Here is a 13415-nt window from a genome sequence, read left to right on the forward strand (position 1 = left end):
TGCCATTAGATGAAGCCAATGCTGAAGTGCAGTTCCTTGACTGGCCACTTGAGGCTGGCTCCAAAACAGAGCACATTCCTAAAGGACCAAATCCCTGAGGAGTGCAAAAGAAGTATGCTGGTTCTGATTTTTAAGAACAAGGGTGATGTGCAGAGCTACAATAACTACAGAGGCATAAAGTTTATGAAGCATAAAGCTATGGGAAAGAGTAGCAGAAGGAGGCTTCAAAAAGAGTGAAGGTCTGTGAGCAGCAATATGGTTTCATGTAGAGAAAAAGCACCACACATGCACCATTTGTTCTGAGAGTGTTGATGAAAAAGTACTGAGGAGACCAAAAGGAGTTGCATTGTGTGTTTGTGGATTTAGAGAAAGCTTATGAAAATGGTGTCAAGAGAAGAGTTGCGGTATTGCATGAGGAGGTCTGGATTGGCAGAGAGTATGTGAGGGTGATGCAGGATAGAAGGACAGTGTGCCAGCAGTGAGATGTGCAGTAGGAATGACAAATTCAAGGTGGCGGTTGGATTACATTAAGAATCAACTCTGAGCCCTTTCTTTTTTGCAATGGTAATGAACAGGTTCATGAACAAGATCATAGCGGTGCCTCTGTAAACTATGATATTTGCTGATGACATTCTGATCTGGAGTGAGAGTAGAGACAAAGCTGAGATGAATCTGGAGAGGTGGACATATGCTCTGGAGAGAAGGGGAATGAAAGTCATTTGGAGTGACTGAGTACACTGTGCATAAATGAGGGGGAGCACAGTAGAATTGTGAGGTTAAAAGAAGTAGAGGTAGTTAGAGAGGTGAAGAAGAGAGTGTGGTGAGACCAGCTATGTTGTGTGGCTTAGAGGTGGCGAGACTAACAAAAAGACAGAGGTAGCAAAGCTGAAGATGCTGTGATTTTCATTACAAATGAAGAGGATGGACAGAATTAAGAATGCACACATGAGAGGGACAGCACAGGTAGGACAGTCTGGAGACAAAGTTAGAGAGATGAGATTGAGATGGTTTAAACATAGCACCAACAACTAATCAATCTGTCATTTGCTTTCTTAAATAATCACTCGTTGCAGTTGTGTTGTTGATGCTTTGCTGCATGGAATATTAAAATATTGTTTTTAAGTTATGTGGAAAGACTAAGGTCAGTATGGAAAACTTTGTGGGGTAGATATTGCATGGAGCTTTTTCTTTTCTTTTCTGAACTTGCTCACGGGTTAAAACAAGATGACATGTTGAACAGGTGCCACAACTAGTCAGGAAAATCTTTGCTTTTTGTCTGACATGAAGGTCATCTTTGCTTAGCATCAATCATTTTTCATATTCTTTATGAGGTATTCTTATTTCATCGTGTGAAAAATACAAAACCACCATTCTTGGGAAAAATGTGCACCATCGTTGGAGATGTTTTTCCCTGAAACTCCACAGCCCAGTACTAAGACGTGCGTCACTGGCTGGAAAGAAAGTTTTATTTGTTGAACACATTAAAAAGACACAAAATTTCCTTCACAGAAAAGCAGAATGGCATCACAAAACAAACCAACAAACATAATAAATTATAAATGCATAAATAAATCAAAGGCACTAACCGGTTTCGGCATAATTCCACTCTTTCCGGCCGTCCCCTTCTGATGAGAAGAAAGAAAGAAGTCGTCCTCTGTCTTCCTGCCTGCCTCCGGGCCACCAGCGCCTAAGACAACAACGAAAAAACAAAAGTGACAAAAACAATAACATTTCATGTGGCGTACTCCTCAGGCTCATTAAAAACATGTTAACATGCAGGAGCCCCGGTACCTCCCCATGTTTCTTCAATTCTGTTTATTTTGTCACTGTAAAAGTAAAAAAAAAAAAAAAAACTCAGTAAACAAGAAAAAAAAAAAAAGAGATAAAAATATATTTAAAACAAAAATACAGATTGCAGACATACAGTTCCAGTCAGGTCAAGTCAGGGAGCATACACTGATGCTGTGCATAACTGTATCCACCACAGTACTGAGAAACCCTGGGTCTGGATGCCAAAAACCCCAGGAGGCAACTAGTCCATCCCAACCTCTTGAAAGTTACCAACTATTTGCCACAGCCAGATGAAACATAGTCATCAATTTAATTCATTTATATAGCCCCAAAGCACCTCAAAGCTGCCTCAAGGCGCTTCACATCAATCAATCAATCAATCAATTTTTTTATATAGCGCCAAATCACAACAAACAGTTGCCCCAAGGCGCTTTATATTGTAAGGCAAGGCCATACAATAATTATGTAAAACCCCAACGGTCAAAACGACCCCCTGTGAGCAAGCAGTGGGAGACCTAACTCACATGAGTTAGGTCTCACCTTACCAACCCCTACAGTAAGCACACAGGTGACAGTGATAAGGAAAAACCCAGGAAACGGGAAAACCAAAGCAACATCAAAACAAAGTGCAATTATTGAGATGACCACACAAGCATTTGGACTGCAGGCAGGGCATTATCCAGCACCCTGTGGTGCAGGGTCAGTGTTCCTTCATCATGCTGTCAGGGGGCCTGCCACCATGGCAAAGTTTATTCCAAACGCAGACTGCAGTGTGCGGCATCAGCTTAAGGCACGGCATCTCATGGTCAGTCCAGCACCCTGTGGTGTGCAGCTGTCAGCCTTGTGTGACAGCATCGGTACCTCGGGCACAGAGAAATAGAGCAAAATCTGTTGGCCGGAAAAACAACACCTTAGGTATAGTTCACCAGCAAAATCGTAAGATGGTCATCTGCAGCTAGCCCTGAGCTTCACTAACAGACCCAGAAGTTTGATGAAGTGAGGCTGAGACATGTTTCATTGCTAATAAGATGAATTAATGCCTCTGGGCATTAATGTCATATGCACTATTTGCACTTTAAGTATACTTCTATGTCAGTAATAAGTTGCTCTAAATGATATGTCATTATTTATAACTGTGTTATTAAGGCAATGACAAAGTATTGATTGAATGATTGATTGATTAACCCTCTGGAGTCATTTAATGTTGAGATGCTTCAAAGTCACATGACTGAATTAAGTGGTATGAGTTTCTGTTTTCTGTGTGTTGAAAGTGCAGACTTCTAACTATATACCAGTTTTTAAATTTTGTTGGTTGGTCAAGCAAAACATGAAGCATGAAAAATAATTTTGCCAGGCTTTTTCCTTAATATTATGATAATGTGCTGTCACAGCACGGGAGCTTAGTGGTTAGCGCTGTTGCCTCATAGCAGGAAGGTCATGGGTTTGATTCCCACCTGTGGAATTTGCATGTTCTCCCAGTGTTTGTGTGGGTTTCCTCCGGATGCTCCGGTTTCCTCCCACATCTGAAGACATGCCAGTTAGGTGAATTAGAAACTTTATAATTGTCCAGGTCTCTCAATGGAACTAAGCTGGTTAAATAAATAAAAAAATAATTATTATTTTCAAAAATTTACATCTGCATCCACATTCTGTGTCGGGCAGGATACGTATTTTTCAACTTCACCATTGGCATCTCCAGGTACGTTCTGCTGCTAGCTGAAAAAAAAAAAAAAAACATCAATAGGTAACCTCTTTTTGGATTTGGAGAAGCAGTACGTGGGGTATTGGTTTTGGTGTCAGTGTTAATTAGAACAGTTTATTCAATGAGGAGGTCATAGATTTCCTAGAGTCATCATCTCAGATTATCCTCTCGGTCTTGAAACTGGAATGTAAAAACGATGCTAAAATAAGGCATTTGTCAAGAACCATGCACCAGATGTTCTGAACGACGTGGTAAGAACTACTTACTAAGAACCATATAGTCATATGATGTGTCTGGAGTTCAGCTGCACAGTTCATGTATCAGATGTATTATTCATGACACATGAACAATTTACCATGAACCAAGGAAAATTTTGGAAACCTGTAAATCATCTGTATGGACAGATGATCAATTTTAAATGACTCAAAAACTGGATTGGGAAATGGAGATTAATCAACGATGCCAAGAATTCGCACAGCTGTATTTGTCTGGGCCATCTCCATCTGTTAAGGTGCCCTGACACTTGCATGACTTTGATCTATGCACATTGTCGTGACAATCCCACCCGCTGTGTTCCCAGCTGGACACCATGCTTTGGTCCACCGGCTGCCACGCATTGTGCATTGGATGCTGTGTATATAAAATAATTATTTTGTAGCGGATTAATCATTTTCTGTCCAAGTTAGCTGCTGAAAATGCCTCTAATTCCTTCTGGAATCACAGAGGAGTGCTCCAGCTGCTGCTTTTCTCGTGCGTACTGAACGAGGTGGAGAAAGCATTTGGAGCCGTCATGTTTATTTTGTAATGGCTTGATAGAACAGTTACATCTTCTTTTCTTCTTGTGTGCGGCTGTAAAAGTATGTTTATGATAGATTTAACATCTCATAAATGTTCAGATGAGCTGTGCTGTGATGCACTTCTTTACTTGACAAGCTGCGTATGCCATCTCATACACAATCGAGCATCAACATGCTGATATCAACATGTAGTGTTGGCAAGTAGATCGCACAACATTCACAGCCATTTCACGTTTGTTGCACAACTTTGCGCACTTGGCAGCGCACATCTCACATTCTGTCTACACCGGTTCACAGTGACTTTACTCACCAGTACGACACACTGTGTACGGGTGCGTGAATCAAAGTCGTGCAAGTGTCAGGGAGCCTTTACAAGCAGTGAAAGTGACACAAAGGAAGGACCACCACTCTGATGGCAGGGGGGCTTAAATAATCAGAGTAAAAGTCAAAGCTTGCCCTGTCCCATATACCTGCAGCCAGGAGATACTGGACATAATGACACTGAACTAACAGGCATGCAAACTACATAACATGCTTTCTTAGAAACTAGACCTCACAAAAATGGAGATAATGGCTGTTGATGAAGGCCAGAGCTTAATTTTTGCAAACTGCAAAATCAAATCAAATTCAAATCAAATCAATTTTTTTATATAGCGCCAAATCACAACAAACCGTTGCCCCAAGGCGCCTTATATTGTAAGGCAAGGCCATACAATAATTACGGAAAAACCCCAACGGTCAAAATGACCCCCTGTGAGCAAGCACTTGGCAACAGTGGGAAGGAAAAACTCCCTTTTAACAGGAAGAAACCTCCAGCAGAACCAGGCTCAGGGAGGGAAAATCCTCAATGCAAAATGAGTGTATTCTGGACACAATGCCTCAAAGAACACTGCACTAAGCCTGTGTGTGTGTGTGTGTGTGTGTGTGTGTGTGTGTGTGTGTGTGTACACACTTTAGTTCCAACAGCTGCCACAACCAATAACATCAGCTTTGTTCTCTATTCAAAGTGAAACTGACTGCAATCTACAAAATGTAGTGGATGGAAATGGAAAACACACGACCCCTTCTACAGTCTGACCTATATAGTGTACTGTAGATTAAAGTGCCTAAAATTTTCCACAAGAAAATAGGCCTGCTCTGCTGTTCAGACCCTTCCAGAATAAAGCTTGTAGTAATGGTAAGTGTACATGTTTACCTCCATCAACAAGGACTTCCAAATCAGCAGTCATGCAGAAACGATCTCTGCTCTGTGAATGTTGCCTTCTCATCAGCCCATCATGTCCTTTGATTACACACATATAACAGAGGTTTTCCACAAAATTTTATTTCCTTATGTTCTTACACAGACATTAGTACTGTCATTTAAAACATTCATTTTTTAATGTCGATATTATCAACATATTATGTTGACATTTTCTGATATTCACTATGTGCTGGTAACGTTCACATACGTTGCGTCTTTCGATCTGCGTCAGAAGCTCAATGCTCTTTACAATTATGCCTCACATCCACCCATTCACACAGACACACCAATGCCAGGGGGCAGCCACCTAAGGTGCACTCTACACACCGGCAATAACTAGGGGATTAAGGATCTTGCCCAAGGGCCCTTAGCAATTTTTCTCTCTGGTTGGGTTTTGAACAGATGCAGTGCTAGTCTGAAGCCCAACGCTTAAAAGGGGAACAGAAATGCCCATGGATTATTTACAGTATCAATGAACACAAAAAATGCATTCTTTTGATAGTTCAAGAAACACTAAAGACCATAAAACCTCTACAGAAAACCTTGTTTTAGTCATGGTCTGAGAGGCTTTGACATGGACCGGCTGCCGCCATTTATGCAGGTCAGGCGGGTGACGTCACTGGTTTGGGATGAGCCTCGTTCTGATATTCTCTGTCAGATGCATCAACAAAGGGGTTATATATGACTACTAGATATGACTACTCCCAATGCTGCACACTAAACATGAACATCCCTTCATGGACAGCAACATGACACCTCCTAACCGGGCAATATTAACCAAATTCACTGCACACAGTGGTCTCCTGCTGGTTAAAAAAAAAAATAATAAAAAAAAAATAAATAAATAAAATAAATCAAACCCATCCATTCCGGAAAACAACTTATGTAAACTTTGGAGGGTTTTTTTTTTTTTTTTTTTAAATCAACCGACCCTTCAAACCATGTTGTTTTTTTGTTTGTTTGATTTTTTGACCAACCCTGGCCCGTAAAAAAACCTGTAAACCAATAACAATGGCCTTACAGGTGCACAAATCCTATGCTAGACATCACAAATTAAGAAAATCATCCTCTCAACGTTTTGTGGCATTTGCTGCAATAATGCAATGTAAAACACATTTACACACACGAAGATCGATATTACGCATTGCACAGTGGCCCAAGGCCATTTTTGAGGTGTCCCAAGTCAGTGCGGATGACTACATTACAAAATTAACAGCCTGACCTGGCCACCATAGATATGAGCAAGTGCAGTGTAAAGCCCCGTATCCATGTAGCATTTTTATAAAAGCTCTTTCCTCTCACTTTGTTTCATACACGCAGTGCTAGTATACAAGCAGTCATTCAACACATAAGTCACAGTTCATGTTTTAAAAGCACAGAACGCTGTCATTTACCTTCAATACACAAAATGTCTATTTTATTCCCACAGATCAATGGTGGCACAGCATTCAGTCACTTAAAAAAAAAAAAAAAAAAAAAAAAAAAAAAAAACATACTTTTGTTCACTTTCGTTGCTTGAAATACACCAAGTCTCTTTGTGACTGATGGTGGGTAGGAAACACACCACTCAAGCCACATAAAAAAAAAAAAGAGTTTTTGTGTCAACGTGTCTCTTTTGCTGCTAGAAAGACAGTACAGGTGCGTAACCAGAGGGGCGAATGGTCGAACCCCACGAGCCACCCCTCACCTCAACCCAATCACAGTAAAGCTCAAATGTTAGACATTTTTTTTGCAGATAATAATAATAATGTTTTATTAATTAAAACATTGTTCAATCAGTAATCGTATTCAAAACCATATTTAAAAAAAGTTGTAACAACCTTGACACTAAAACACATGCATCCTGGCCAAAGAAAATTAAGAAATAGGAAAATTACATAAATGTAATATTTAAAGATGCTATCAAATTAGGGCTGGGTGATGTGACCTAAAATTCATATTGTGGTATAGACTGAATCCCTTCATGGTAATGGTATATATCGCAGAAATACTTACATTATAATTTTTACACTTAAGTATTTCTGAATGGGTCCCTTAGCAAAGCTAAATTGATAATAATAAATAAATAACAAAAACAGATATAATGTAATTTTGACAACATTTATTGTGGAGATCTCAAAACTACAGCTACACTTTGCCAGAAGGTACATTTAAGATGCAAGCCTAGATTTGGGTTTCATTGGCTGAAGTTTAATCTCTTGAAGACTAGATGGAACAGCTCACCCATCTGAATACATGAATCTTTTCAGGACAGAGGCATTTCCTCATTTCTAAAACGCAACGAGGACCCCCCGCCCCCCAAATGACTTCATTTACTCATAGTTGAAGTCAGTCTGGATAAATCGACTTTCCCTGGCTGATTTTATCTTTCTGCTTTGGCTTAAAAAAAAAAAAAAAAAAATCATTGCGTTATTTAATGTGGTGCTTTCTTAAATATTTGATTCAGGTCGCGACGGAGCTGCCAGCCTCCGCCCAGAGCATCCACTGAACTGAACCAACAACTTTGCAAATATTACACATTGCGGTCTTGGTTTAGCGTTGTTCAGTGATAGAACTGCTAAATGCCGAAGACACTCAGGCATATCACATGAACACTCACTGAGAGACACGCCTCAGCTCAGAGCACCTCCCCCTCCCCCCTTCTGCACTCTGCAGCAAAGGAGGAGTGCTTCACAGATACTCCACGGAGGGGTTTTCCTGGATCAAAAACCTTCGGTGGGCGTTATCGCAATTAGTCGGAGTCCAAAACTCTACCGTAGGCCAAATTTATACAGTGTACCCTATAAACGGATATACCGTGCAGCCCTATATCAAATGTGCAAAAACATTAAAAAAAGAAAATCAAACAAACAAGCTGTCATATTTTCCAAATTCATGAACTGGAAAAATGTCCAATTTGTTAGCAAGTAAGTTTTGGGTCCGGTTGGCCAGTACATAAAACTAGGGCTGCACGTTTTTTTACAGTTGACAGTAGAAATTATATAAATTTGGCTCACAATAGAGATTTGGACTCCACTGAACAATTGCAATAATGCTTCCGATACAACCCGCAGTTTTTTCGATCCACGAAAACTCTGTGAATCATCTGTGAAGCACTGCTCCTTTCCTGCAGCAGACAGACTGCAAAGAGAAGGGGTGTCCTCAGCTAAGGCGTGTCTTGGGAGGAGTGTTTTGAGCAGTCTCTTCTGCACATAGCAGTCAGCTAAACAGGCCCACATTGAGGAGTTTTGTTTTCTTAACACTGCAAAGCCAGTTTTCTTGAGAAAAGTCAGGGATGAATACATGAACATTTCCAACTCACTGAATATTTCTTAGACTTCATTTGCATCACAAATACAGTGTGGTACTTTATGGTAAATCTGTGTCAAGTAGGCAGTTCTCAAAAACTAACGCAGCGTCCGACCGCACAAAGCGCAGTGGATTGCATTGGCACGACGAGTTGTGCAGCCGTGCAGGGGTTAAATGTGTGCAAGTGTCAAGGCACCTTTACGTAGGAGAACAAGTTAGCACAACTATCAGACCTGAAAAACTTAAAAACCTTTCACACTAATGTGTCGTTCACAAACAGAATGGCTCTTAGAGTTTGCTCTTTGAAGTGATGATCTGAGCCGGTGTCCCAACGAGAATCTACCCATCGAAAGGATTTCCAGTGTGCAACTGCGCAGTTTTCTCTGCCCCGGACTTTGACACCTCCTCTCATTGAGTTTATCTCCCCATCAAGATGAGCTCCCAGTCATCTAACAACAATATTCTGCTTTAAAGACAGCATGTGTACTTGCAAGTCTACTTTTTTAAAATTGAAAAGACACATTACTGTATTTTTATGTGAAGATTTGCTTCAGTGGCCAAGCTCAACTCGATAGGTAAGGTGCACATGCGCAGTGGAACTCATCTCGACAGGACACAGTCACCCATCCAGATGCGCTCCACTACCGAAGAAAACCCACGTAAGTTTTGTATTTACATAAAAATACAGTAATAAGTGTCTTTTCAATTAAAAAAAAAAGTAAAGAGTTGCATGTACATGCTGTCTTTAAAGGAGAATATTGTCATTAGATAACGGGGAGTTCAGCTCAACAGGGAGCTCAACTCGACACACGTAACTGTCGATTTGTACTACGGGGAGATCAACTCGATGGGGGAGCTCATCTTGACAGAACATCAGCTCCTGTCTGCGAGGCAGAGCGGTGTTTATTGTAGTTTTCTCTTTTAATGTTGCACGTGATTGGTCAACTACATGTGGCAGTGTTTGTGTCCACACTGCACTTAGCAGGAGGGGACAGGATTACAGACACAGAACTGAGCGCACGCACGCACACACACACACACACACACACACACAAAAGGGGACGTGAGAGAGAGAGAGAGAGAAAGGGAGGGGGAGTTTAAATTTTGTATGGTTCTCTAAACTTTTCCATGATGTTTGGCTGTAAATAAAAGTTTGTAAATATTAGACAGACAGCATGGCGGCTTAGTGGTTAGCACTGCTGCCTCACAATGAGAAGGTCATAGGATCGATTCCCATCTGTGGCCTTTCTGTGTGGAGTTTGCATGTTCTCAATTCCAGAAGCCCCTGATGATTCACATTATTTTGATTTTTAAAAAGGTGTATAAGGTGTTTATTAAAAAAGAAGAAGGAAAAAAAAGCCCCCCCAAAAAATTAAAACGATATGGAGCTACAACTTCTCAGAGGGCACACTGAGTAAAATAAAACCTTTTAAGAGAAGGAGGGTCCACGCTAATCATCTGAAATAGACTTAATGCGTATTTAAAGTGAAGCAGTGAGTTTGCGTATTAAAAAAAAAAAACATGACACTGTTTTGGTCCACTGGCTGCTCGCCACCTCACAGATGATGCGAAAGGATGCGGAATTTAACTGAAGCAAGTTTAACTATTCAAAAAGCCTGTATTCAGATTCGATCAGTTTTATCAACAGGGTAAACAGCAGATTTAACAATGTGGCTTTTGCAGAAAAGCTGGACTCCACAGCCCAATTTTTTTCACACCCTGTGTTCACATTCATAAACAACCTGTCCGCTGACTGAGAATTTCTCCAATCACTTGTGCTTATGGTTTGGGAGAGCACCAAAACTCATAACATGAAAAAAAAAACAAAAAAACAATTACCCAGTAAAACAGAGAGGGAACACCCTGAATTTGAAAATCTGAATGATGGCATAGCACTGTTGTGCCATTGCTTGGGGTAAGCCCTCGCACTCTTGATATGGTTTAAAAATGCAAAAGTACTTTTTTAATCCAACTACACGATTAACTGAATAAAAAAAAAAAAAAAAAATTGATAGCATAATCAATCCCAAAAACATTCAATAGCTGCAGCATTAATCCACACTCAGGTGCAAAAGGTGACTAATGCATCATTAAGCTGGATATCAACCACTATAACAGATCTGAATTTAAAAAACTAAAACTGAAAGACCACAATCTTAAATAAACAGAGGGAATTATCTTTATACCGCTCTTAAATAAAGCAAGGGAATAACTTTCATACTACTCAGGACTTCACCTGGTTGCACTAGGCCACAGAAGGGATAACCAAAAATTTATAAAAGTGTATAACCAATAATGTATAATCTTTTATTTACATTTTGTGAGGTAAACGTGCATATGCTTAGCTCTGCTTTGAGGTTTTCTTCTGTTCAGTGGCAACACTATTTATTCTTAAGCTCTTTGGGCCTCATACAATAAGACTAATTAGCCCATTAGTCTCTGCTTACTAACAGTGCTTGCATTACAGATAAATGTGCCAATTAAATTCATTTGGTGCGAGTTAAGTAAGTTTTTCCTCTTCCTGATGCATTTTTGGGCAGATGGCACTAATACTCTGGTGTGATATATAGTCCAGAAAATACAGTACACATTTTCTTTATTTTGGTTAAGTCTGTGTGTGTTTTAAACTGTATCCTCTGTTGGAACCAGTCCTCTGACTTGTCCCTGATTGCGGTGCATGGTTTAGCCGGTTTAACTGACACAGTATAATTTTGGCCTGACAGTAGAGATTTGGACTCCACCGACTAATCGCAATAACTGCTGCGCAGTTTCTCGATCCAGCAAAACTCCTCTGTGAAGCTGTGTGTGTGTGTGAGAACCAGTTTGCTGTGGTGGAGAGGGGTGTTCTGAGCTGAGGTGACTGACTCTCACTGCTGTTCATGTAAGTTTGTGAGATGCTTGTTCCGTCACTGATATTTTTCAAAGCTGTTTATTTATTTCAGCCAACGCACAGAGGGTGGAAACGCTCTGTCACGACCTGAATCAAACATCTGATAAAGCACCACATTTAATAATGCAAGGATTTTTTTTTTAACCAGAGCAAAAAGACAAAATCAGACAAATGAGACGATTTACCCGGACTGACTTCAAATATGAGTAAATTAAGTATGCTTTTTAATTTTTTTGGGTGGTTTCATGTTGACAATGAGGATACAAGCAGCAGAGGTCAAATTTGCTGCAGGTGTCCAATTGTTTTTGGGACAGACCAGTGAAAAGCAGCATGACAGCTACCAGAGTTGACTGAAAATTAATGCATGGACAAGTTACAGGGTACGTGGCTCAGCTTTTCCAATGCAGAATCCAAAGAAATAGGAGGGCATCTTAAGAAAGCCAGTGTGACAAGATAAACACAAGTTCCAAACAGAAGACTAGGAAAACCTCTTATTTGCAGTAATTAACTTTTCAGATAACCAAAGTGTGTGCACATTTGATGAGAAAATATTTTCCTATAATTGAGCTGTGATAGAATTCAAAAGTTACCAAAAAATAATAATAGCTGGGACATCTAAAACCAGCCATCACAGGTATCTCATGTCATGATGCCGAGCCTCTTTCTCAGATGAGTTGTAACTTAAGCCCCGTTTACACATAGATGGTAAGAGCTCCCGGAAGCGTCCCGGAAGAGTTTTTGGCCGTCTTAAGGATCAAACGCTGTTGTCAATGCCAGCACTAGGGGGCGTGGCTTAGTTCCGGCTTTACCGGGAATCGTCGAAAAAATTATTCAACATGTCAAATAATTCCGGGAGCGCTCCCGGAGAATTCGCGTGACGACGGAGACAACGCGAACAACGGCATTCGATACTTTTTAATCGCCGTTTCATCCTGCCCCTTCCTGTAGTGCCGCAGTTTACACCGCCGTATTTGGCGGCCGGCATTGTATCCCTAACCAACGGTGTGTAAAACGGCGATATAGCCCACATCGGCGTCAAAGGCGTTTTACCCGGCGACAGAGGCAGACAAAACGCTGGCGCTAAACGCCACCTCCCGGTTAACAGCGTTCCAAACGGCCGATAGATGGTGGTCAATATAAAAATGCTAGCGCGCTGCATGCAGGCCTCTCACTTCTCACTAAAAGAAAATTGGCAGCGGCAAGGACTTACCAAGAGGTCTGGTTCAGAAGCAGAGGAGAGCCCTGTAGTGGAGACGAGCAACACGTTGAGGAGGGGAAAAGGAAAGGAGAATAAAAGGCTGAGAGATGAGCTCCCTCCCCCTGCAGTGACAGCTGCTTCAGCCTATTATACTCTGGGGGCGGTGCCTATATGCAAAAGTTCCTGGAGTAACGCACGATTTGCCTGGATACATCCAGCGGTACACAGGGCATTATCGGCAGCAGCAGAACACCGCCGTTCTCACGCGTGTCTTAACCTGCGATTGTAAAGGATAGAACTGGGTATTAACCCCCGTTGCCTGACGTGTGCCGGATGCTACGGCATCAAAACGCCGCTTCATCCGTGCATTTGCGGCTAGTATGGCGCTCAAAACACCGGCGAAATGCTCCACCCCTTTCCACCGCGAAAACAGCCGGAATTACCGCGAACTTCGGTCTACGTACTGCCCGCCGACAAAACCGTCTATGTGTAACCTGGGCTTAAGT

General features: G+C 41.2%; 1 protein-coding gene across 2 annotated transcripts in view; it reads right to left on the minus strand.

Moving 5' to 3' along the window:
• LOC117524426 (radixin) overlaps window positions 1-13415 on the minus strand; it is a 111588-nt gene that overhangs the window by 74917 nt on the left and 23256 nt on the right. For both annotated transcript variants that reach the window (XM_034186202.1, XM_034186201.1), the window contains exon 2: window positions 1587-1687. In XM_034186202.1, the coding sequence (XP_034042093.1) occupies window positions 1587-1598 (12 nt within the window). In that variant the 5' untranslated portion in view covers window positions 1599-1687. The remainder of the gene's footprint in view (window positions 1-1586; window positions 1688-13415) is intronic.

This window comes from Thalassophryne amazonica, chromosome 14 (assembly GCF_902500255.1).
Source record: "Thalassophryne amazonica chromosome 14, fThaAma1.1, whole genome shotgun sequence".
Lineage (NCBI taxonomy): Eukaryota > Metazoa > Chordata > Actinopteri > Batrachoidiformes > Batrachoididae > Thalassophryne > Thalassophryne amazonica.